The 27,266-nt window shown below is 31.8% G+C and overlaps 1 protein-coding gene across 1 annotated transcript; it reads right to left on the bottom strand.

Annotated features, from left to right (window-relative positions):
• On the bottom strand, positions 1-27,266 carry LOC118191225 (homeobox protein EMX1-like). Its single transcript, XM_035362025.2, has 3 exons — positions 26,377-27,266; positions 16,836-17,008; positions 1-429 (listed from the first exon to the last, which is right to left on the bottom strand). The coding sequence occupies exons 1-3, from the start codon at positions 26,846-26,848 to the stop codon at positions 187-189; spliced, it is 888 nt and encodes a 295-aa protein (XP_035217916.1). The 5' UTR covers positions 26,849-27,266; the 3' UTR covers positions 1-186.

Genomic DNA, 27,266 nt, shown 5'->3' with positions numbered 1-27,266 from the left:
CAAAAATTTATACAAAATTATTTATTGAAAATATTTGTACAATGCTAAAGCATTTATACATTCAACAGTGAAACAAACATATATATATTTATTTATTTACAGTACCATGCATTGTATTAAACAACGAATGAGATCATTGATTGCATCGGGGATTTGGCATTGCGTACATTATATAATGACCAGTCTTTATGATGTACCGCATTTAAGCATATAAGATGGCACTGAAGACGAGAAAGAATTTTTTAAATTAGATTCGAGAGGTTTCCATATAGGTTCTTTCTCTCGAATTGGCGAACCACAATCTTCATCTGATGACGATGACTGCTCATTGGAAGGATAGTAATCCTTGCTTTTCGTATCGCAGTTTGAGTCATCCTCTTGTTTCTGGCGTTTATGCTTTGTCCTTCTATTCTGGAACCACACTTTAACCTGCAGAAAATTAAAAGTTCTTCGTTTTCACAAAAAACTTGGCTTCAATTCAAATTCGTATTACATACATGAGAAAAATTAAAGGATTACATACACGAGAAAAATTAATAGATTACATACATAAGAAAAATTAGTAGAAACAAATGTAAAACTAATCACAGATCAACAATTAAACTTTAAAATAAAACATCCAAAAAGTAATTTTTATTTTTAAATGGCTCAACATGTTGAGAATACCGTATTTCCTCACATATTCCCCCCCTTTTTTTTTAATAATTTTATCGTCTGAAAATCGAGAGGGGAAAATCATCTGAATAATTTAATTTCCGTAGGCCTCGGTTACAGTAAGAGCACAACGAGTGAAAGTAAACATGAATCGCAAAACTATATCTTTAAAAGAAACCTACATTACAATAAGAATACATAGCGATATTAACATTACAATAGCTAGCAAAGTATCTTCACTTCTACTTCCCCCCTGTAACTTGAATCTCGCCCATTGTTAATGTTGTCTCTATTATTTATTAGAAATCAAACCATTCATAAATAATTAAAGAAGGTGAATGTGCAGCTGAGTCAGCGCAATCATAGACTGAGTATCAGTTCGTGTTTATTTCGCTGTGATTAGTTGGTTCTTGTATTAGGCTGACATAAAATTGAGCATTTAGAAGGAAAAGGTTCATCGTGACCTTCGCGAAGGTTTTTCTTTGTTAGTAACACGAAAACGATCAATACGTCGACGAACGCCTTTTAAAATTTAGCGGCTCGTTCTCTAAGTGCAACGAGAAAGGAAAAAACTACCCGAATATTTTAAAAGTTTTACGAATCTGGTGCTAAAAAGCTAGAGGAAAAATACGAGAGGAAATAACGGTAATCTTGGTTGAGCGCACTTGATTGCACTTTCAACCTACTTTGCAAGTAAAGTGGGTTTTAGCAAAACTACTCTCAGAATCCTTCCTAAATAATAGAAACTAAAACGTTTAATAATTTAAAAACAGTGTGAAAATCTATTTATAAAATTCTGTTTCTGTTACATATGATCTAAAATACAAGCATATAACATAAAATAGGTCAAAAGAAATTAGCGACTGCTTACATGCAAGAAATTCTTGTTTCAAATCAAGAACATTGTTGTTCGACTAATACGTGAAGTAACTTCCGTAGAAAATGAATGCAGAATAAATTCTATTTGCAAGTATATATAAAGTTTTACTTTAATACGGGTAAATGAATATATTATGGAAATCAATGACTCGCAACACTAAATTCTAGTTCCATACTGATTGTCAGGCGACTGTCTTACTGAAACATATCTAACTCAGAGGAAAGTTTTAAATAAACCTTTTAATTAAAACGTCAATTTAACAAATGCACACACAATTCGTACTTTACGAAATAACTCACCACTGTTTGCCGCATTTAACCTAATTTACAAAGCACAGTCCTATTAAACTTTGGCTCAGGATTTAAACAATGCGAGCAAAGCGGCTAACAAACGGCTAAACCGACCACACAAGTTTTAAGAACTGGGCGAGCAATATCACCAAAGTCAGTGTCACTGCCTAAATATAAAATAACATCGCTTCCTAAACTCTGCTTTTGTATATAGGTTAGCCCATATACAGGGTGCGGCAGCGTTCATAGTAGGATATTATAAACACAACATAAGGCAGTAACTGTAATTTATTTATTACCTTTCTTATGTCAATTAATAGTTAAAGGTATGCCATTTACTAATGTGTAAGTCATTGTCCATTGTGAGGATTACTTTTTGAATATGATGCCTGTCAAATGATGACCCCTCTGCACAACACATTCATCTAGGCGCCATTGGAAGCTTTGCCATAACTCGGCGTAACGTATTCCCTGGGACACTGCCGACGGCAGTTCTGATGCGATCCTTCAACTCAGGAATGGTGACAAAACGTGTTCAGAAAACTTGTGAAATGTTGTCGAAATAGACGCTGGGTAGCAATAACAGAGTAGTTATTCTTGAAATAACTTTCAACAGCAAAGGCACGATGTTGTGCACTCCATCGATCCATATCACTGTCACACTCGAAATGACAGCTGATTAGTACACGAATGCGGCAGGAGCTGGCTCGCATTCATGTAGTACGTCATTGTACTACGCGAGTCAGATTACGCTATGAAAGCTGCCGCACCCTGTACATTCTGGTAAGAGCTGACGAAAGTAGAAATAATATTATTTTTATTATTTATTATGTGCTTCGCCATTAGGCACTACACGGCAAAGGAGGAAATGCCCCGTGGAGGACTTTTTCAGGGAAAACTGGTTCGTATCCTCATTATACATAAGGAGAACAACGAAAATACCCATGCAAAATACCATGCAGGTTAACAACCCCGGCAAACGAAAATACCGTTTGCCGGGGTTGTTAACCTGGACTGAACTACCAGTATTCAGGAGCTTTTACCACTCTGCCGCTTGTGGGCCAAGTAGAAGTGATACAGATCACAGATCATCAATTTACTGCTAGCTTCAACTACTGTGAGTTTTTACTAGTGGATTTAGTTTATTGCCCTAAGGTAAGGCCAATCACGGTAATTTTTTTAATTGCGCTGCAATCGCACATTACACGCGGAGGCGATGCTGTTATTTTGGCAAAGTCAAGACTTCAAAGCTAAGTTCCTAAATTCACAAACCTCTTATCTGGGAGTGATTCGATCACTGCGCTCTTAAAATTCAGTCTCTAATTCATATATACACTATCTACACAGTCTTTTAGATATGCAGAATGTTGAAACTTGCGATTTCTTGGTCACGTAATGTGAACCAGTTAATGGGAAAGTTTCCGAAATTGGGATTAAATTAATCTTCAAGGCAAAATTTTGTAGAAATTTAACTGTAAGTATTTGAGTCATTTAAATAAATTCATTTTATATTGAAATTTTACTTTCATACTTTGCGTAAATGGAGAAATAATCCTGAAAATTCATTTTTAGGATTGAATTCAGACGTTGGAGGCCGACGAATGGGAAATTAATGTAAGTGAGGTCGCGTGGTGTGATTTGGCTAATAGCGGACTTTCACGCTCAAATTTTGGTAGTAAAATTTTTACAAATACACTAAAATATTGTATAATAATGATAACTAAATAAATGAGGTAAATAATAGTTGATAAGTAACGTTCTTAACCCGCTTTACCAGGTAACTCAAAGTCCATTTTCTGCTTTGTCAGAAGAAATAGAAGTAGAAGAACAAAAAATTTCTATTTATATGTGTACAGATTTACCATCATCAGCGTGAGTTGTGGTGAATCGTTCTAAAGGTAAAAATAATAATAAAATAATTGATTAATTAACGTAAAATCCTTATAACTTTAGATTACATTATTTTCTTATGATCATTTTTTAAGTATTGTCTGCTTAAAAGAAAAAGGACGCATTCGTGGAGGGCTTTCTAAGAGAAACTGGATTATTATTGTAATGGATTTGTATTAAGTGCTGCGAAACTGCGACTAAAGCTGAATTCTCGAAGAGTTTAGCCTACTTATCCTCCACATCATTCAGAAATCTCCTTCCATAATTAGAATGCGAAAGTGCAAGGATGTTATAATCATAAAATAAGATAAAAACCTGAAGATGAGTGATTAACAGTTAGAATAGCTTAGTCGTTATATCATTCAACTGTCGATTGAGAAGCCACAGAGCTTTTAACAAGTAGGTAAAAAAATTCTAGAAAACGCACATTAAGTCAACTCATAGTGGTCTAATGTCGGATCTGAGACAAGCTGTGAGTAAGTTTCACGGATTTTATCCGCCTGATTACTTAATGAGTCAGAAACATTAAGAAAAATGATCCAAACTAGTTTCAAGGAGAAAAAAAAAAAACACGGAGAATGCTACAAGCCTTAAAATGCTGTTTGCTGCTTGTTTGTTTTAAAGGGGTCTTCAGGTGTGCAAGTGTATATATATGTACACATGTGTTATACGTATTCACGTAGAGAGATAAGTAGATAAGAGAGGCTGATAGATAAAAATAATAAGTGAATACTTCAGAAAAGAAGTATAAATAAACCATCACAAGTCTACGCAACGAATCGAAAGGAATATTCTTCCAAGAAAATGTAATTGTAAAATATGCCTATAAAATTGAAATAATGTTATTAATAACAACTAAAAAGGTAATAATAATGCAGCTTAAAGCGTCCAATGAAAGAAAATGAAGCTGCATAGTCAAAATAAAGCTATAGAGCAGAAATAGTTAATATACACTTTATAGTAAGATATTCTCATAAATTTTAGTTGTCTTAAGATGAGGTATACCAGTTTTCTTATTTTTCTCACATTTCATCAATTAATGTATATTTTCATGTAAATGGCATTTGTAGAAATAATAATTACCCTCATACAATTTATTCTACTTATAAGAAGCATAAAAGTATCAATGCAAACCAAGAATCTGTAAAAATAAACAATGATTTGCCTATATATAATGTGTTTTAAAATGTACTTGTGCAAAATCAACATTTTGCGAAAGTACCGATTATTGCGCAAATACCGTTTGCGCAATTTCTCGATACAATCTCACTTATATCGCAAACGCGCGCAACAGCCAGATTTTAAGCTCTGCATTACTTTGCCATTAATGCTTAACTTAAGCATTATTTAGGTAGGACTTTCCTTTGCACTTTGAAAAGGAAATAGGCAGGTTTTGAAAAGAAATTGATATTGAAATAATTCATGCACAGCAAACGAGTTGCCTACTGAAAACTGAATAACCTTTCGATTCACTCAACACAGGTAGAAAATTTCATCTTCCCTGTATATAATTTAAAAAATAAATTATTACATTATATCTGAACGGTTTTATTAATCGATATGATCTGCTTTCATTATTCCACAAGGTTAATACATTTTACTTTATATTAAGCCGGAAACAAAAGCTACGAATACTTGGAGGGGGGGAATTCTTTCTTGCACAGTTAACAATAAAAAAGGAAAGGAAAGAAAACGTGACCTACGTTCAAAACACTCCTACGTTTCCAGACTTATCATCCATATCTCAGTACTTTAATATGTGAGTCATTCTACAAGTTATTCTTGAATTAATTGTAATAAGATTGCATGAATGGGAGCTGCAACGCATATGGTAATAAATACACACGATGTAATTTAATTGACTGAAAATCCGGCATAGACAACTTATTAATAGTAATTAACTAAAAAACATACAGCACAAAATATTCGTATGCTAAACATCATTCGACCGATAACTTTCAAATTAGATTAATTTAAACGTATGTTAATTTAAAAGCTTAACCTTAATTTTCATATTAAATTAAGAACATCTGGAATTCTTTTTTTCATATTTTCATTATGTATGGTAAATTTATATTAATTTATTGAAAAGCAAATGAAGCTTGATTAATGATCTTCGTTTCCGATTTCCATATATGATAAAAGCCTTCTAAGTGGCTGATATCCACCACAAGGCAATTTCAGATAATTTCTCATGGCTAAAAATTTTATTCAAGGAGGAATTTCTGACAGTCAAAAGCAATTTAAGGCTTCATTAAGACTTAAATGAATGTAGCTACATCTTTCACTTTTTGTAGCCGCATAAAACAAATGAGGTAATATAAAGCAAATGAACAGCATTTCAAAGCAATGCATCGCATTATGTAATCCGATACAGTTTAGTATTCTGTGTGATTATCTCTGGTTTGTACTTTTTGCTCTTACATGCACAGGTAATGAATTAAGTTTTAATGGTGTATTGCACAACAGCCATTCAAGCTGCATTAACCTGCATCAAAATTTTACCAATATTTGCTGGAGGACTATCGTAACCCATCACATTTCCGATGGGAGATAAGCCAAAGGAAGAAGAAGGACAATCCTAATTTTGAAGACTCGCATTATTGCTTCAGTAAGAGGAGAAGCATTCTTCTGTTGGGAAATTACCACAAGGAGCGACCAGTCGTAAAATGTCAATGATTAATCGAACACTCGTTGGGGTGGTTTGAATTAATACTAGAGATGATCTGCTGTTACATCCAATAGCATCCTTTATAAATACACTGTTGGATAGTATGCCGGGAACGCATATAGTCTCCTCGGTGTCTTTCACTCCATCGACGACGGACATATATGTGACCATTATTTTGACAATAATTCATCATAGAAGACGATACCTTACCATTCAGTTAACCATGCACGATGCTCGATCCATCATTTCAGCCGGCCTAAATGGTCAAAATTGACACAAGAAGATGCTAACGCACCCGTAATCCAGGCGCTGAGTAATAAATGTCTGATTTTATTACTCATCATCTAACGGAGTGGTTAACACCAAGAATAACTGCCTAATACTGTCATTACTGTTTGCCACTGCTGCACTAACACTATCGACGATGCATCATTGTCAAAGAACTTCTATCTAGCCACGATTTATTTATGAAAGAATCGAGGCTGATTACATATGGGTATGTTTTGAGCTCTCTTTTGCATAGCTTCGGAATTTATGGGTCGATAAAGCTGAAATGCTCATTTGTTCAACACTGCTTACTTTAAACATACCGAAAAAAGAAAATAAAATAAAAATTTTAACTGTATTCTTTCTAGATCCAGATTTTGAGAATGGTAATTCATCTTTTGCTGTTCCTTTGAGCATGGAATTCTGGGACTTGAAAAGGAATAGAAAGAACAGTTGCATTAGCTGCTGCACAAATATGCACGAGTAATTTAAGAATTTGAAAAAGAAACTTTTTATAGGATGGATTTTTCCAACCCTTTTCTTGCATTTACATCCTTACATTTTTTTTTTTTTTTTTTTTTTTTTTTTTTTGTCCATAACAGACAGCCTAGAACATAATCATAATACAAATACTTGCATATAAATAACTTGAAGGTAAATACCAGCCTAATAACAGGAACAAAAGTTTTGAGGAAAGTAATCTATTAGATTTTTTTAATTGTTATTTTTTTTTTTTTTTTTTTTTTTTCAATTGTAATTATATTTCGAAGCAGAAGACATGAAAAATGAGCAATGACCTTCCCGGGACTTGAACCACGGGCTTCTTGAACTGGTCATTACACCAAGAAGGCATGCTAAGAAGGTGGGAGAAATACCTTATAACTGTATTAAAAATGTCTATAACATTCTGCAAAAGCTACCCTTGAGGAGTCAGCGTTACTTCTGTAAATTAATAATCTGTCTTAAGCAAATTGTGTATGATTTTGTCCTTTCTATATGATATAGCTTTATATCTATAAACAACTAGTTTTTCTAGTAAATGGTATCTTGCTTGTGATAATCAACTACCGGGATAAAATCGACCATCGAACTCCAATCGACCCTTTATTATCTCTGAACCACTATAAAATTTCATCGACCCCCAAGGGGTAAATGCCGACACCTTCGAGAACTCTTGGTACTGTTTCAGCAATGTTATGATTTTACTAAGATCTGAATTAAACTCTATCCTGTCCTTTTTATCTCTTGTCACAATATTTGTTCAGATCGTAAAGTTATGCAAATTTAAAAACAGCAGGAGTAGTTTAAATTTGGAAGGTTAATTTTAAACGTAATTTTCGCCACGTCTCCTCAGTATCTGACTTAGCATTATTTCCTGCAGTATTTGCGAGCAATTAATAATTAATTAATAATTTTGTTATAAATATATCATGAATTTAGCGAATGTGCAGCCGCTCAGGGTTTAGTTTTACAATTTTGGATCTTCGTGTATGTAATTCGAATATTAGCGACCAAGGCAAAATGCCTTATCTTGTAAATAATTATTTCACGATATGTCAGTCGTTTTCGTTGTAAATCCGCACAGGTAAGCAAAAAATTATGATAATTCTGCGTACCATCAGGTTGAATTGTTGGTTCAGTTTCACACTACAGAAGTTGTAATAAATTTGTTCAAGTTTGAATAAAGGAAAAAATTTGTGCGTAGGGGAAGATATGGTAAGAGTAATTTGAAATCAGATATTAGAGTTTAGGTCAGGCATCATCAATCATACTCTTCCGTAAACGTTGTCAGATGAGTAATAGAGTGGAGCAAGTTCATTTAATGTTTAAATATCTTTTACATACTTGCCATTTAAACAATCATAAAATATACAAGGAGATAAAAAAAAAAAAGGTCACCGTACATCGGGTAATAATGATGTATTATTTTTGCAAGTGAATATAATTGCATTAACAAATCATTGGTTCGTCTTATGCCTGGAGGTTTATGAATTGAACATAAGAGAACGAATGGAATTGTTACATACAATGTTTGCTCACTTGCAACAAAAAAAGCACAATCATTGTTACCTATAATATGGCAACTTTTTTGCCTTCCTGTAGAATTTTATAAACTAAAAGAATTGAATAAACGATCAACGTTTGCTTGAAGAGGTTGACAGTAAAATATATTAGGAGATTGCTTTAGGATATGATTTGACGTTCTGCATACAAAGACAAATATTAAACGTTGGTGCTCAGCCTTATTCGTATTTTCTCCCTCCTTTAAGCATGTCTTCGTGGAATAACGGTTAGCCCACTCGGAGCGTATTCGAGAGGTTCAGGTTCGAGTCCCAGCCAGGGCATTGCTAATTTTTCACGTCTCCTGTTTCAAAATTACCTAATGTCTTTACAGTGGCGCCGGAACTAAAAAAGGTGGTGAATGATGCTTCTTCACCACGACTGAGTCCCCTAATTCCCAGTCGCACTTTAAAAAGGGGTGTTTTCTCCCTCCTTCAAGCATGCCTTCGTGGTGTAATGGTTAGCACACTCGAAGCGTATTCGAGAGGTCCAGGTTCGAGTCTTAGCAAGAGCATTGCTCATTTTTCCTTTCTCCTGCTCCAAAATACCTTAAAGTCTCTACAACGTATTTGATTATATAGAAAAAAGAGCCAGCTTGTTTCAACAAATGTTCTTTTGTAATTCGATGAAAGTTAATAAAAGTAATTTTAATATCGTGGTGAAATTACCCGGAATTAATTACAAAAATGACACGTAGTTTCTCATATGGTTCCTTAAATACATCTGCCATTATAGCGGAAGTAAAAGAGTTTCCAAAGCAAAAACATGGACTGAAGATGAGAAAAGAGATGTGAATGCAAAGAAAAGATTAAATCAGCGTGAGTAATCAAATAGCTTCCTACCTTAATAGACGATAAAAAACAAATGCGCGAGTAATAAAATACAACTAGAAATGCAAATGAGCATGTTAAATAGACTTGAATATTCGTTTCAGAAGATATACGAAGTCGTTAAATAATCTACCATGATAATCTGATACCATTTAAAAAAGAACATGGCAATAGATTACATCTTTGAGATCGTGATAAGTCTCTTAAAAACCTCATTTGCGCTTTAAAAAATTTTGAAAAGTTTCTAAGGCATTCTTAGAAGCTGAGTAATTGTGAATAATTATGCTCTCTTTGGCGGAAAGTTCGCCAAATTTAGACATGTATAAACAAGGAAATATGAAAAATGCATTTATATAAAAACAAAAATTGAGGTTTCAAATATTTTCATATTTTTATTTATGATTCAGGTTTAATAGCATTTAAATTAGGATGATTCTCATCGGCCAGAGGTAGGCAGATTAACAGTAAACAGTATAAAATAACAGATGATTTTTAGGGCGGTATTTGTTAAATATAGAGATATATAATATATACTTCATTTTATCTTTCGGAAGTGCATCTTCTTAAAGAGATAAAGTGTGACTAAAAAAAATTTTTTTTTAATATCCGAAAGATTTTTAAGTGTTGTTATTTCATTTTGTGGGAAAATATTAACTTGGCAAAATAAGATGGCTTTGCTAATTCGTGTATAAGGCTTAGGTGTGTGCTCCCCTCTTCCCTCTTCGTGAGTGTAATATCGGTTGCCACTTGTGTCGCATCTTGGGTAATATTCTGGGTTATGAGAAGGCAAAATGATAGATGCATTCCGCCATTTGAATGTTTAAGAAGCAAGTGCCCGACCACTAAATTAAAAAAGGGGTAACGACATTTTTATTAGTGAAATATCACAAATATTATTATATTTCACTTCACGAAATCTCGCTTTAAAAAAATCTCGCATATACGAATTCACCTTTTAAAAATAAAAATTAAATATTAAAAAAAAATTTAATTTTTTCGCATTTTCCCAACTTATTGCAAACAGATACTCTGGTTGCGTTCCACCGCCATGACAAGAACATATCAGTAGAAAACTAGGATTTATAATGATACTTAATTTTGCAAAATCCTGCTTTATGAAAAACTATTAAGAAAGAATTAGTTCATAAAGTCAAAGTAATTTTGTAAGAAAGCTTCATCCGTTTACATCAGAATTTTGATTCAGAGGGTGGAACTGAAACTTTCGAAATTACCATCTCACTAAGCTTCAGATTCAACAAAACTATCATTTTTCATCCTCCGCCATGTTTGCTGCCATCTACTAAAAAGTGGAATTTGTTTTTCTGCCCCCCCTCACGCTTAGTAGACCCACGACTACTTTTCAATCCTACAAAAAATTAAAAGCTATCTACGAGCATCAACATTTCAGGAAAGGCTAAACCACCATCAAAGAAGGCTGTAGTTGAAGCCATTAATTCTGATTTACTATCCGCAAACTTTGAACTATGGAGGTATAATTGATGATTTTGAAAGAAGAAAATCAAGACATAAAATTTTAAGAAAAATAGTTCTGCCTTTTCGCTGAACTTTTCTTTTGACGTATGACCTAATAATTCTTATATTAATTTGTGTATATATATAAAATCTAAGATATATGTTATTTACTCAAATGTAATATATATTTTAAAATATCATCAAAATAAAACCGCGCTTTTTACAACTTTTTTAAAAGTTTCCATTTTTTACGGACATCAAATGATAGCTTAATTTATCCCAATAAGTAAGAAATAAAAATTGAACTTTCCAGGAATCCGATATTCAATTCTTCTTTATAAAATATTAAAATTCTTAGATGTCACAGTTCTTTTAAATACGATCAGTTCTTCGTTTACTTACATATGAAACATTTAACCATTGAGAAAATATTAAATACTGGAACTGTGATTACTTAATTATCTAGAGCATAAAATACTTAAACACGTCACCACTTGCATAATAAAATTTTCACGAAGTTTTTTGCCTTTGAATTTCATAATTTTAATAATGTCTTAAGAAATTCGCCCTTTTTGAGGACACAACTTTTTTATTTAAAATAAATAGAGATATCAAAGACAATTTTAACAGATTCTACATATTAAATTAATTCCAATAACTCTAGCTAAAAAACAAAAAAAGGAAATAAAAAAGTTCTGAAGCTTTCAAATTTTATATTACGCTCAAACGGGCGGTTTTTTTTTTTTTTTTTTTTTTTATTTACAGACACATACATGTTTCGAGAGCATTTGGGATATCGCCACACTGGGCTAAAAATATTTAAAAACAGCATATCTTTAAAATTTCTGATAAACAATCTCGCGCGCTGGAGATACTGGATGTTTTTTTAACTACAGTGTTGCCACTTCTCTCTTTGAAACTGTTGAGTTTTTTAATCAACAGTTTCAAAGTTTTAAAAGATATGAAATAGACAATAAAACAAATTCCAAATTCGAGAGTCAAGGTGCCCATGTTCGGGTGGAGGACTATGTTATTCGAAATCTGATGACTCTAAGTACCGTTGTTTTTTCATAATGCGAGAAACATGCACACATTCATGTAGATTCTTCATTATTTAGTTTCTTTAAATGTAGTACAGGGCGATAATATTTGGTGGCAACAATATGAAAAGCGATACAGCCGTTTATAGAGATTCGACGCAAAATGTCGCTTCGAGACTAATAGCCCCTCTGGACTAACGCCTATTTGGGTTAAAAATGACACATCAAAAGTGCTTCTAATAATACAATACGTCCTGAAAAACATTTTTTGAGCCCTCAGCATTTGATGAACTTGATCTCAAATATTTTATATTTTTTACACTAACTTATTTTTTTATATTTTCCATTTCCCTAGAAACATATCCATCACTTAAATCAAATAAAATAGAAAGACTTTTAGGATAAACCAGCCAGTCATTCATTCGAAGCTAAGTAAGTGTAGCTAGTCTATATTTTATTCGTGACCACTTTTGATATGATGAAATTTTAGCGAATCTGTTCACATTTTGTTATAAAAGCAATAATTCTGTTACCAAAGCATGTTTCATATTGTTTGGAAAGTAATATAATAATTATATATTTTTATATTATGTGTAATAAAACTACATATAGCAATTAGTTTTTAAAGATTACCTAACAGACAATAACGATCAAATAACACTTTAATAAAAAAAACTTAAAACTAAAATGGTAAACAAAAAAATTAGAAAAAATTAAGATCACTTTTTAATGGAAAAAGATAGATGACATCAACAAAGTAAGGAAAGAACACGATTGACTGATCGATGAGCATCTAAAATCCGGGTTGAAGATAATTTCTAGTAATTTTTTTCCAGTGCACGGACATTATATAAATAAGTTTTGTATTTACATAGAAAATTTATAATTCTTTATATATGTATTATGCAGTCATATGTATTTTAATTCATGTGTCGGAAAAAATATAATTTATGAGAGAAAGAGACTAGGTTGTTGATAATTATTCTCAAATTTTGTACCACTTATTTTCTCTGCGAACTTAAAAAATGCTTCATAATTTGCTTGTTTTTAGTTTAAATTAAAATAAGTTATTTAAAGATTAGTTAAGAATACTATAATTATTTGAAATAAATATCAGTCTCAAATATTAATATATTTAGCTGTCAATATACTTGAATTAAAAAGTATAACCAACAAAAGTATCTTGTAGTTGCCAAAGTTTAGATTTCAGATAGAAAATAAATGTAAATTTGACTTTTCTTCTTTGCATTTTTATTAGTGATTCTAGGAAAAAAGCCCACAGGAATAATGATCTCAGGAAAAAAGCCCACGCGGAAATATGGCCACACAGAAAAAAGCTTATGGGGAAAAGTTCTCACTCACACTGCGTAGGTTTAGTTCTAGAAACAATAAGAATGAGAGGGTGCTTTTAGACACATAAAAAAACCACCATCTCATTGTACAAAATTTATGAAATATAAATTTTATTTATTGTATAGTACAAGCTTGCTTAACAGAATTTCGCTCAGCCAAAACGACAACATAAAATCAAACTGAACCGTTAAATCCCAAACAACTCGTTTCCAATTTTTCTAAAATAAACTTTTTCATTTTTTTAAAATGTAAATACGTATTTTATGATATAGACAAGCGATCGCCGTAATTTGTATACAAAAATAATGGACTGTGAAATTTACTGGGATGTACTTTGCACTGAAGAGGACATTACTCTGCACGGAGAATGATATTTAGGTACTTACTTTCATTGATGAATTATGCCATTTAAAATCTTCTATGTACTAAATTGTTCTAGTGTAAATGAATGAAATTACCCGAAAGTGAAGCATTAAATATTTAAATAAATTGTCAAAAAAAATTGCTGTTCATCCCAAGTGAAATTTCGCTATTTTACGAAGCATGGCGCTTTTTTTACCGGTCAAGATGGTTGGAGAACTGTAAACAGTTGTCTCTTGTCTGTATCTTGTAATAAAATTTTAACTTTTTTTCTTTTTTAAGATTAAAGATGCATATTGTTTTCATATAATTTATGCAAAAAGGGGGAATATGAAAATTCTGAAATTTTCCCTCATTATTCTGAACATTATGGTTGAATATGTGTGTATTTTCTACGAAAACAAACCTGAGCATGCGTTATTCGAAGAAACGTGCAACACAAAATTGCTCCGCCCCATTTGGTAGGTATAAACAGACTTCTGATGTAATTACTTAAACAGCCTGATGAATAATTCCGTTTTTGAAATTGAAATCATAGTAAATTTGTGCAGAATGTTTATTACCGATATCAACAAGCCCATGTTACGCATTTTTAATGCTTTCGTATCATCTATGCTGCTATTTAGGGTTAACTTGCACAATATGAGGATTCTTACATAGCTAATGGTCCGAATTGTATTACTATTTGGAAGAATTTCTTGTAAAATAGAATTATGAATTATGAAGGAGACCCTAGATGGCTTAAATGGAAAAAAAAAAAAAGCAGGATTTAAATATAATTGTATGTATTAGGCTTTGACTTCTTTTTATTTGCTTTCGCCTCGTGCCTATCCTTCGTTTCGGATTAAACTGGAATTATACTCAATAGATACTGCAACCTCATGTATCCACTGTGACTGAATCCAATGAACTACGCGATATTCTTAGCAAAAATTGTTCCTATATGTCTCATACTTCGTTTCATATCTTTGTTTCGGATTTAGTTGCTGAAATTTGTTGAATTTGCTTTGGATAGCAGCTGAAATTATGTCTCATACTTCGTTTCATTTCTGCGCTTTTGATAGCTAGTGAAATTTAAGCTATGCAATCACTTTTTTTCCCCCCCTTTTAATTTTTTTTCTTTTTCTTTTTTCTTTTTTGAAAGGGGATACAGGTTGGGAAAATCAGATTAAAAGAGTACTAATACTTAACTTACTTATGTTTGTGACTTAATAGCTATTTAGAGTAAATATATAAAATTAGAAACATTTAGTTATTTATTATTGTTATTCGTTTAATAACGCCAAATCATTTTGAGGTTAAAGAAAAGAAACTAAGCTTTACTGGGAAAAGTGCCTCAGCTACTATTTAAAAGAGAAAGCTTCAAGTAGCTTTATTCGAGCTATAAACCCAGGGAAAATTGAAAAGAAAAAAGAAAAGTTGACAAGTAGCAAGTCAGTAGGAAGTCGAGAGCAAAAAGAAATAAAAAGTTTATGACAAGTCAGATGAAGATGATACGGAAAATGCCTCTTACAGACCGCAGTAGCTCTATTGAAGAAATTCGCTGAGATCGGGAAAGAAGTTAAGCCAACTAAGGAAATATATTTCAGGATGAAATTAGCTTTTCCTATGATTATCGTAGAGCAGGAGGAAAACGAAAATATCATTCATTTTCCTGCGAAAGCCGCCTAGACAGTATAGTAGTTAGGGAAGCCTAATGCGGTACCGGGCCGGGGTTCGAATCCCGGAGAAGGCACAGCTGTAGTTGTCAAATCATTCATAGGAGGTAACAGTGGCCACCTGTTAGGTGCTTCCACAATAAATTGACCACCACTTCTGGCCTTAGTAGTGGCCAAGCCTAAGTCGGCTAAGTGCCAGCCGATTGGGGTTAAAAAAAAGTCCTGCGACAAATCTGCGACCAGTTTAATTTAGTCACAGTGGATACACGAGGTTACAGTATCTATTGAGTATAATTCCAGTTTTATCCTGAAAAAATAGTCAAAATCAGATGGTGCTAATGCGATGCTAGTGATAAAGACCATAGAAAATTGCAAAAATTCATCTAAAAGTCTGAAAAGACGTATAGCTGAATTACGTTATGAGTAGAAAAAATACTAGCTCATATCAGTCATCCAAAACTGCTAGATAATCTTTCAAGTTATGATACTGTTCAAATGAAATTTTACTAATAAGCTCGTAAACACTGTTTACTAGTAATTTTTGAAATAATCGCGATCGTTTAACTCTCCGATTTTTACTTGTGTTTTTCATAGGCGCATTCTAGTATAGAGAAGTGGAGAATTAAAATAATAATAATAATGCATGGCTTGTATATCTGATAGGAGAAATGTTGGTTTAAGAAATTTTTTAAGATATCTAAACCCAAATTAAACGATATCTTTAATTTAAAAACTGTTTTCCTTGCTCCGTTCCGAAACGTACAAAATCAATAAAAACATTTTAAGCAAAATAAAGAAAAAAAAAAAAAAGGATTTTCATGGCCAGAATTAGGTTTTCAGAATCCTAAGTAACATTCGAAAAGATTTTAAAATTTAAATTCAAATACAGAACAAATTCAGAATCATTTTAATCAAAAATACTATTAAATTTTGTGGAAAGGAAACCCAGATGATGCGTAACATGATGTATATCTAATTTTTATATAAGATGCTGATCCATTTATGCGCTTTTTATAATTTTTCGTCTATCTAAGCCAATATCTATCAGAATATCTCCAGTAAAGCATCTTAACTTAATAATAATAATAAACATACCTTAGTTTATCTGTTGCTCACCTATCATTACATCTCATAATGTTTAATTCCTTCTCAAAATTCCATTTAAAATTCCATCGTGCATTAGAGGTACATAATAAATTCCTTAGGTTATTGCAAGGTATTATCTTTTTATATGAAAGGAATGTAAAAGGGTTTTAACGAACCTGACCAAAGTCGGCTAGAATTTCTTTACATCTATTCAAGGCCAGAGGTAATGGCAATGCCATTTTTTTGCAAAAGTCTGTAGAAAAGATGAGAAAAAGGGAGGAATAAAAAGTATATATATATAGATATATAATATATAGCATACCTGCGTTTCTGTAAGATTAAGATTCTGAGCCAGTTGCCTCCTTTCACTTCCAACTACGTAATGGTTTTTCTCAAATGCGTGTTCAAGTTGTAAAAGCTGTGATGGTGAAAAAGCCGTGCGGATCCGTTTTGGCTTGCGGAAAGGGTGAAAAAGGAATGCTGGAGCGTCCGCACCTGTAATGGGGGGAAAACATCATCTTATCATTGAGGCATAAATTGTTTCTACTCGTTTCCTTGCGGCATAAAAATCTTCAAGATATTTCAAGGAAAAGTGAACTAAGAATATAAATGTTTCTCTCCGCAAGATATGTCGATAAAGCCTTAATGGATGAAGTAATACTGCTGGATTTCTGAAGATAAGAATGCGTAAGCAATATGCTATCCTTCCCGTGAAAATAAAAAGAATATGTAATAAATTACTTTATTTTATAGTCACTACTCATTTTCCCTTCTTTAGGTAGCACCCACTCATTCCACTTTTACTTTTAACTAATGACAAAAATCTAAAAGTCGACTTAAACATTTAGTCTTTTGATTACTAATTGGTCACAGTAAAAGTAGATCTCAAAGGGTAAATGAAATGAATGCAATATTAATTTAAAATAAAAGAAGTGATAGAAATTTGATTTTGTTGTTAAATTATTGGACTTTAATAACAATAAAGATCTCTATGATTTTGCTTATGGCTGCGGTGGATTGACTTTGGTAGCAGTGAATGTCACTGAAAATAATTTTTTGCGGCTTATGAGATATTACATAACGAAATGCGAAACAATATGAGAAACTGAACCAGAATCTCATTAACGAAGTTTGTGCAGTTTGGTAAAAATCACGTTTTAGAAACGGTAGATTGCTATACCTGCCTATAGTACGGAGGGCCTTGTGATGGACGTTTAAGGAAACTGGGCCTATTTAGGTATGGAAGAGGAAAACCTTAAGCAGAAACCCATTCAGTTAAAGGGAATAGAACCTGGGCAAAGCTACCATGTTTCGCGTTCTTCATAATCATAAGGCCATAAGCAGTTTACTTTAAAGTTGCCGATCTTTTTAAGTACTAAGCTTAAAGTTGAAAAATTGCCTATCTTTTAGCTATCAAAATAAGGTCAAAAGTACTCACACTTAAATAATATTAGATATAATACACTTGGGTAATATCAGATTTCATTATTTGTGTGAATTTGGTGTTCCAGTTCAGAAGTACAAAAACGGAAATTAAGAATTTCTGTGGACATTTTTTTTTTTTTTTTTTTTTTTTTGAAAAGAAAGTTTTTTAATAATATAAAACATGAACAGAGGGTTTTCCGCATAAACACTCAAGAGCAAACATGTTTCGATAACAGCTGTCCGTTTAGCGATTTAATATGCAACATCTCTTTTCCTTTACATACACGACTATAAAATGCATTAAGAAAAGAAGTAGAATAGCTTGCTGTGGCATGCCCACTGCAGTGGGTTTAAGCTAAAATACAAGAAACGTAATAACGGCATTCGCTGAAGTTACACCAAGTTTACTACTACTGTATGTCCAGATACTTACCTGTGTCAGTCAGTACAACTTATTATGAATAAATTTGTAATTAACATTTCTCAAGCTCAACTGAAAGTATTTAAGTTGTAAGCAGACTTCGAAATTTGATGTCATACTGGGGTCAGTAACTTGCTGCCAAGTATGAAGAATTTCCTACCTTTAAGGGCTGTTGTTGCAAATGGCATTTGCAACTTAATGCAATCTTGAAAGATTAATTGTGCTAATTTATACTTACGTGTAAAATGAGACCCATAATTTCTGCAAGTAACTTACCAAATAACGGCATATTTGCACTTTCGTTGCAGATAACTACCCAATAAATACCTGCCTCGCAGTTGTAACCATGTACAATAAAGTTGTCCTCTCTTAATCATGCATTTAATCTTATTTATTTGATTCAATTCAGACTCACATCTTCATACTTATGTGTCTCTTATCTTTCAGACCATGGAAACAGAAATTATTCGTCTGTTTTTTAACATTGCGGTACACTGCTAATCGATCTGCTGCTAATAAAAAGTACCCTTGTAGGATTCCCCACTGTGTAATTCTAAGTTACAGTTAAAAGTAAAGAATCTTAACCAGTAAACGAATAATCGCTTGAGTGAATTAGACAGTGAATAAACTTGGAAAGGGCTAAAAGACACTTTATTATTCAAATAAGATTTAACAGAACTCCGTCTTGGAGTTGTACAATAAAGCCGACACTTGGGCTTTATCTTAAGACACTAAGAATTAAACTAAACTAATCTTAACTAAAGAGATATAGCCGAAGCTATCAAAATTCTAACAAAGTTGGCCCCTTAACGCTAACTGACTGCAAAGCTATCAAGGGCCTAAAGTACGGCCGAGCGTAATAATAGCTTACGAGAGAGTAGCCTAAGAAGGCGGACGCGTGCAGCCAGAATATCTGTTATATCTCAAGACAGTATAAGACAGTATAACTTCACGATTAAATATCGCACATCCTCATTAGCATTCAGACGTGATTCTAAAACTACGTTCTGGCCGGAAGTGGTAAGTTGAAATTAAGAAGCGGTAGGAAAGGAAGTTTAACTCAAAATTTAACTGTTAATAAAATTAACATAATCCTTACACCCTAATTTCCCTATAATGAAAACTGTACATCATTCGTAAGCACTGAAAGCATTTCGTAAGCAGTCGAAAGCCTATTGAGAAAGTGAAACATCAATATGTGAAAATAGATCATAGGAAGGAAAAAAGAAAATTCATTAGAAGGAAGCGGATCGTATTTATGATTCTCTCGTGATTAATATATTGATCATGCCTGTGTAGTTACAAGTTGTTGCAACAGCAAGGCAAATATTTACTGGCAAGTTATTATCAAAGTCGCCATGGAAATGATGGGTAAAACGTAGTTAAAATGTATAAATAACTATTCACTTTTTATTATTTTTGTTAATCAAGTAGGGCTTATTTCCTTATTACAGCTACTAATGCAGTTGTTTAGCATTGAATATAACTAAATTTCTGTTTCGTGTCGAGGAATGTAATTGTCAATTGTCAAAGATCAGGAATTTTTTCAATGTTAATTACAGCAACATAGTCTATCATTCTTAATGTAAGTTCATTTTATAAACAAAACAAAATGTTTTTATTATCACTTCGCTGATGAAATCCTAGCTTAGTAAATAACAAAACTGAGACTACTATCACTAAATGAAATATTTAGTTTCCTCAACGGTGACTTCCAGGTAAACTAAAATATAGACTTCTTTACCCTTTACCTGGTAGAAAATTTTAGGGTGAAAGAAAAAAGAAAATGCACTGCGTAGTAGCGTGATACCAGTTACTAGAGCCAAAATTAAAGTAAAACATTGGTTTAATCTTGCAAAAATCCACTCATCATAGACAGTAGTAAATAAATATTCAAAGAGCACTTTTAACTAAATAAATCTTACATAACCTCTGTTTACAGATTTCTAAGTTAAAGGGTCTAAGGTAACCTGATTAAGATTCCAAAATGTTTGAAAAATACTTTATCATTCGCCGACTTTTAAATTTAATGATAAAGGATGTTTGAAAATAATATCTAAAATTATTTTATCATTACATGTCATATTTCATTATCTTTCAAAGAAAGGACTTGAATGACAATTACTTTTGAAAAAGGAATTAGTTTTGTTCAAACAAAAGAGCGTATAGAATTCATTGAAGCATTGCTAGAAGAGAGCTTCAAGACAAAGAGAAATCCAATTTACTTACCTGTCAGATAATGCCCTTCAATATGCAAACCAAATGCAAATAAGCAGAAAGAACCCTAGGTTCCCTAACGTGCAGGAATCTTACTGTATTACGATATAATTTGTGGGTTTACTTAGATAATTAATCACTTTTTTTATATCTTTCCTGCCTCAGACGTAATTTAAGTCAAAATAAGAATACATATACACTTAAACATAAATTTCGTTTCTGGAAAGAAATAAGCCATTCACAACGCTTAAAAATTCTTTTGATATATGTGAACTTTTCTAAATTACTGCAGCTTGGACAAGAACAAATAAAAATGCTTTATAACTTTATTGTTCTTGCAAAGACGTATTTAGATAATAATGCTGAAGGTACCACGATAAATATGAGGGTTAGTTAAACCATTGGAACTGTAACTTTCTTTTTACTATTATACGTGCACTTGTATGTAAAAAGACTGTAACTAACAGCTGTAGGTTCCCCAGAATGGATCTTTATGATGTCGCCCTGGACAGTCTAATGGTTCACGGACTGAGTGCTTCTCCGAACTCCAGGCTGTAGGTTCGAAATCCGCGTAAAGCTTGCTTGTTTGTGTACGTCCTTTCCCCTTTCTTGTGAGTGTAATATCGATGTATCCAAGCACCCAGGGTAACGCTGTCGTAGATAAGAGAGCTAACTGACCAATAGATTCGGCAATTCCTGCCATAAACTTAAGAAATAATTATCTTGCTATTTGAGGGGTGATAATAATTCTCAAAATTTCACAAACCTTTTATGAATTTCCGTTCAAAATGGCTCATGAACTGGGGAATATAGACATATATATATATATATATATATATACATAAACCTCCTTCTTCATATTCTGTCGTGTTGTTTGCCTCATTTCCATATTTGCAAATAGCACTGATTATAACAATCTGTGCCCTTAATGGATAGATAGGAAAATCTACAGTGATTACAAAAAACAGCTATAACGCCCTGTGAATCAGTGTCAGTGATAGGATAATCATTTACATTTTCCTATTAACTGGGTTGCTGTTTTATAATCATTCGTTGATAATAGCCTTAATAATTTCGTAGCGTAAAGTAATAAAAAGATGATTAGTGTTATTAAAATATTCTCCATCACAATAGCCCTGGCCGAAGAAAATGAAAGAACACGAGACAGTAAGTATCGAACTAAACATATATATTAGATAGGTAGATAGATAGACATAGAAACATAACTATAATATTATAATTCGTTCCACGTTTCAAATTATTAGCTTAAGTCCTTCCTGTTGTAGTTACTACATCTCCTTTTGAATTTTTTAAAAATTACAATAATTTTCTGTTATTCTCCCTAGACTTTTACATGCACACCTGGTAAATGGAATGTATTAAAAAGTTAAAGTAATTTTATATTAATTTCTGTACATTTATTTACAGGGAAAATTATCAGTGTATAAATAAAAAACAATACACAGCCATTACATATTAAAAAGTTTTAATTAACGCTTTTTTAAATACATTACTTTTCTATTAATGTATATGAGCTACATATTTGCCAATTGATATGTGATAAAATGTTATATTGATATACGATGATGTGTTTTTAAATTAAATATATGTAAAACGTTATTGAATGAAATGTATGTATATATATTAAATATGTGTACATCCTTACTAGTTTAGAACTATTTTTTTTTTTTTTTTTGGTAAGCTAATTAAATTTCCATGCAACTTTCTTTCAATTAATATATGCTTCTTAAAATTATATACCCTAGTCCATTGTTCTATTTTTTTCATTATTTAAATAAGCGAAGAACTTAAAAACGCTTAAATAAATTGACAGCAAGCTTAATTTTCTGATTTGAAAATACGAAAAACGATTCCTATATCTGTAGTACTATGTAACCTCTTTTATGACTGATATATCATCTTCTATGATATTTACATTATTGAAACTAAAAGGGAAGTCTGTAATAAATTTTTCTGTATTTTCATATCTTCTCGATTTACTCTTGAATTTCTGAAACCGTTTTTACTGTTTACTTGGTTAGAACGAACCAATATTAATGGTAATTTTTCAATTTCTGAATTTTGTTTCTGTAATTAATCCTATATTTCCCAACGGGGCTTTTAAGCCTCAATTTTAAATTTAAACAAAAGGGGGGGAACTTATATCATTTTTGTAAGTTTAATATGAGATGTTTCTCATGCATAAAGAAATATAATAAAAAATTACAAACTCTTTTACAAAAAAAATAAAGCAGTTTGAGACATCAAGGATTTAAAGAAAAAGGTTATTTCTATTTTTTACCTATGTTTGACATTTAAAAAAAAAAAGTTTATATGAGCATTGATGCATTATTTTATGTTAAAAATTTCATAATAATATACGTATTGTACTGTCCTGCTTTATATTAAAATTGTTATTCTGTTTAACAAATGTAATTTTCTTTCTGTACCTATGAAGAGGAGATTTTTAAAAAGTACTTGCAATAGTATGCTTATATTTGGTGCTGATCAGCAACTGTGAAGTTATTTAGATTTACTTGAGAGAATTTCAATGATACTTTTTTCAACGAATTGTTAAGATAAAATTTAACATTTGAAAAGTTTTTCCCGTAAAACATATTTCTGATTCAATTAGATTACTTTATTTCAGGCAACACACACTTTGGTTACTTCCCAAAGATCTATCTTAGATTTGAACGAGAGTTCTTGATGATGAGGAATATATAGGGAGAACGCGTGTTCAGTTCGCTCGTTTGAAATCAGCAAGCAAAAATGGTTTTCAAGCATTGCTTAAGAACTTACTAATTTTATTAGTAATTGAGATCGTACATCATAATCGTAAATGACATCGTGCATCGTAATTGACATTGTACATCGTAAGTGATATTGCATATCGTAATTCTACATCGTAGTCATCATATATTTTACATCAATTTTTAAGAGCAATAGTCTAATAAAAATTACTGTAAGGAGAAATTTATCACATGAATAACAATTTTACTTGAAAAAGATTCGAACTGACCACAAAATGCTGAAGATTTTCTTTTTTGTAAAAATAAAGCAGAAATTTAAAACATGTTGCCGCATCCATTACAAATAAATTAAAGATTAAATCAATGTTAGTTTCCTTTTCAAAATCCATTCTGTAAATTTTTATCCACATAAATTTATTTTATTTTCTAGTAAATGTGAAAGGCATTGGATGCTAGCACAGTAGCACGTTGAGACGTATTTTCCGAGTAGTAGTTTTATGTACATGTAAGCAGATAATATATGAATATAACTACAGTTTAGTGTTGACTGTAGCTTTTGCAACATAATAATTACTCCACCAATAACTATACGTCTTTCCTATTCATCATTATTATCAGCATAACAGCATTAATTAATTTTATCGTTTTGATTTCAGGAATTGAAGCTCATCCGCTACGTACAACAGCAATGGAAGGACTTTAATTTTAATAGATATTACTTATTAATGACCCTGTTATTTGAAAAGTATCATCTGAAATAAGTTTGAATAAAAATAACATTTTGTTGTGAATAGTGAATAATCATCAGTGCCCCAAAAATGGACAACTTACTTAAAAATGAATTTGGAACTGTTTCATATTTTACTTCATCACTAGTCTCAGGACAAGTTAAATGATCCTACGACTCTGTACTAAGTTTCTGTATTTACGACAATCTAGCGTTACCATATTATCGGTTTATAACTCTGACAGTCAATTTTTCGAAGCTACCAATTGCCGATTCGATTCCCTTACTGTCGGGTTTCCAAAGCTTTCGGCTAAAGTTTCAAATAAAATAAATTAACAAACTGAAAAATTCAGTTTGATAAAATTTTTTTGTAAGGGGAGGTACAGCTGTTTTTTGTACGTTTCAGATGTGCTTGCTAAGCATGTTGATTATTAGTGACTGATTTCAATAATTAAGTAACATATTTATCTTTCGTTGATTTTATATATATGGTAATATATGCATTGCAAATGTTACATATATGCACATATACAGTATTTTTGCTTTTTATTGTATTAAAACACTAAAGCTGACTAGTTTTCATTATAAGCTATGTTTTCTAATGCAATTTTTTTATTTAAGCAACAGTCTACAGTCCAAGAAAAAATACTGAAAAACATTTTCTTGACTTCCCAGCAGTTCAACATCTTCATATGGCCGGTTAAATTATATTAGAAGGCTTAGTGACGATTCAGCACATTCCATTCACTTTCCCAATTCCCTCCCAGAGAAACAATTTAGTAATTTTACTCTAACTGAACTGCTCTGGACACAACTACCCTCTCAGTTCATTCATACCACAGTCTGAGTTTTTAAAACCCCTTTTTATTTTTCTGAAATAAAAGAAGATAAAATCAATGTTGTCAGCAATGCAACATTTTTTAATATGATTTCTTATTTAGGATATTATTGCATATGAAAGCAACAGTACGCAACTTTTTTGGTTTTAGATTTACTTTGTGATATTTTAGTAGAAGATTTTAACCTTATTTTATGTCAAAGAAATATACCATGAGTGGCCAGTCCATCCTCATCGTTTAAAAATTTTTACAATGACTATTATTTTTTTACAGTTTTAAAGCTGTAAAATGGTTTGGTTTAATTTTATGTTTTTTTCAGAATTAAAATGTCACGTTTAAAGAATATTTCCATGTTAGAAGACCTACATTTTGAGAACTACTGGTTTAGAAGGTTAAATGTATACTTAACAATCGAATTCTTTTCTTCGTTTTTAACTTTAGAATCTCGCTGCTATCTAGATATCGGGTTGTGGTAAGCGGACGGAATTGCTGTTTATTAAATAAAAAAGTAGTCTCGCTAAATTCAAATTTCAGAAACTATACAGAACTCTTTGTAGTAAGAATACAGTTAATAGGAAAATACCAGAAAACATTTGTACTGCACAAAATATGATGTAGTTTAATTAATACTGCATTCGCTAAGTAGGGTATTTTTTAATATTTGCTATTTAAGTAAAAAAGGGCCAAAAAGCACTACTAAACATAAATCTGATATTTGAAGTCCTTCAGTACGTTATATCAAATAATAAAAATAGTAATTATCAAAGTAAGCTTTTATGTCATGCTGATTTCAAGCAAAAGACGCACTGCATTTCAAGAGAGAAAGGAAATGGTATTTTTTTTTATCCAAAATTGCAGGGGAAAAAAAATCTGCATCATTTGCCTTTCAAAATGTATTGAAAGGCAAATGATGCAGATTTTTTTGATGCAAGATAAACTCCTTGGATCATTAATCACTAAAAAAATGGGTAGTTGAAATGCAGTACGTATAAATTAATTGCACAGTTTTATTTTTTTTAAAATTTACATTTAATTTAATTATTTTAAAATAAACTGTACAATTAAATAATTACATTTAATTTAATTATTTAAAAATAATTTAATTTAATTATTTTTTAAATAAAATGTATAATTAATTTTTTTAAATAACAGTTTAATGAACGGTTTTTTAACACTTATAATACACTTATAAATATTATCTGAATTAAAGACAGCATCAAACATTTACTTTCGATATTATAAACGATGCGTTTCTTTAAATTAACTGCATCAGTGTTTGTAACTTGACTGTCATGGAATAAGTTACATAAATTTTAAAAAAAAAAAAAATCTAAGGCATAACTATTGTAAGAAATTTAGAATTTAAGGTCAAAAAATTATATGGATTATTGAAAACGAATTATGATTCTAGTCTCTAACAACAGCTAGTTGAAAAATATGAGAAAAAATAGAAAAAAAAATGATGTTAAGAGATTTCTTACCTTGCAGTCTGTGAGGAAAAAACCTTATATTTCGATTTAGTAGCCAGGGGTAGACATGCTGAGGTTCTCTTCCAATTAAATAAGGTAGTGGGGTTTGTATTTGGGGTTGAGCAACAGGTTCGCGATTCCCAATAAGAGAAAAACGCGAGCGTCTGAGAGGCAAACAGTCCATGCCGTCCTCGTGTGGATTAAGGCCGGGAAAAGCAGGCGATAAGTAGCTGTCAAATATGCTGGACGTGGAGTCGTATAAGTCTACAGCTCTTCCATAAGGTATATACGATAAATTTGGAACTTGCGTATCGGTCCTCAGCACATTTGGAATAGGACTACACATCCGAATTCCTTCAGTACTAGAAGAAGGAGTCTTCTCTTTCGTGCCTACTAATTCATCAATGGAAAATCCATGTTTTGGCTTAGTAGGTATAGGTTTCGTTAACGAAGGAGTTTCTTGAATCACAGACACACGCCTCATTATATCTGCAAAATTTGTACTCAGAAACTCACATCAAATGGAAATCTCAAACGTAAATGTGAACTACATCAGATTTTAAACTGCACAGTTATTAATAAATTCTAGCTTCCTTGTAAATGTTTTAAAGAATCTACTAAAAGATGTACTTATCAAAAGTTCTTTATCTCATGATAAATTCTTAAAAAACAAAACTCGAAGAATCAGAATGGATAATATCAGTTATCAATGACTATTTGAATTTTTATAAATAATAAAGAATATTCTGTTCTTTACGGAAGCACAGTTTAAAATAACTGAACTGTATTTTCTGTTCTACACGGGAGAGAAGCAGTAACAAGGTACTCCCAAGTCAAACAATTTCAACTTCCTCAAAAAATTTGTCGATAGCTTTGCTGCCGGAGCGGAGAAACAAATCGCC

This window comes from Stegodyphus dumicola, chromosome X2, assembly GCF_044657685.1.
Source record: "Stegodyphus dumicola isolate Sdum_Otavi_A_Nest chromosome X2, ASM4465768v1".
Taxonomy (NCBI): domain Eukaryota; kingdom Metazoa; phylum Arthropoda; class Arachnida; order Araneae; family Eresidae; genus Stegodyphus; species Stegodyphus dumicola.
This window is presented reverse-complemented; position numbering and strand designations above follow the sequence as displayed.

Bases quoted from the DNA above. Each gene is read 5' to 3' on its own strand.
- LOC118191225 (XM_035362025.2), bottom strand. From the start codon at position 26,848: ATGAGGCGTGTGTCTGTGATTCAAGAAACTCCTTCGTTAACGAAACCT. The intron at 17,009-26,376 runs GTAAGAAATCTC...CCCCCATTACAG, and splicing joins TTTTCCTCACAGACTGCAAG to GTGCGGACGCTCCAGCATTC. The intron at 430-16,835 runs GTATGCTATATA...AATTTTCTGCAG, and splicing joins TTAATCTTACAGAAACGCAG to GTTAAAGTGTGGTTCCAGAA.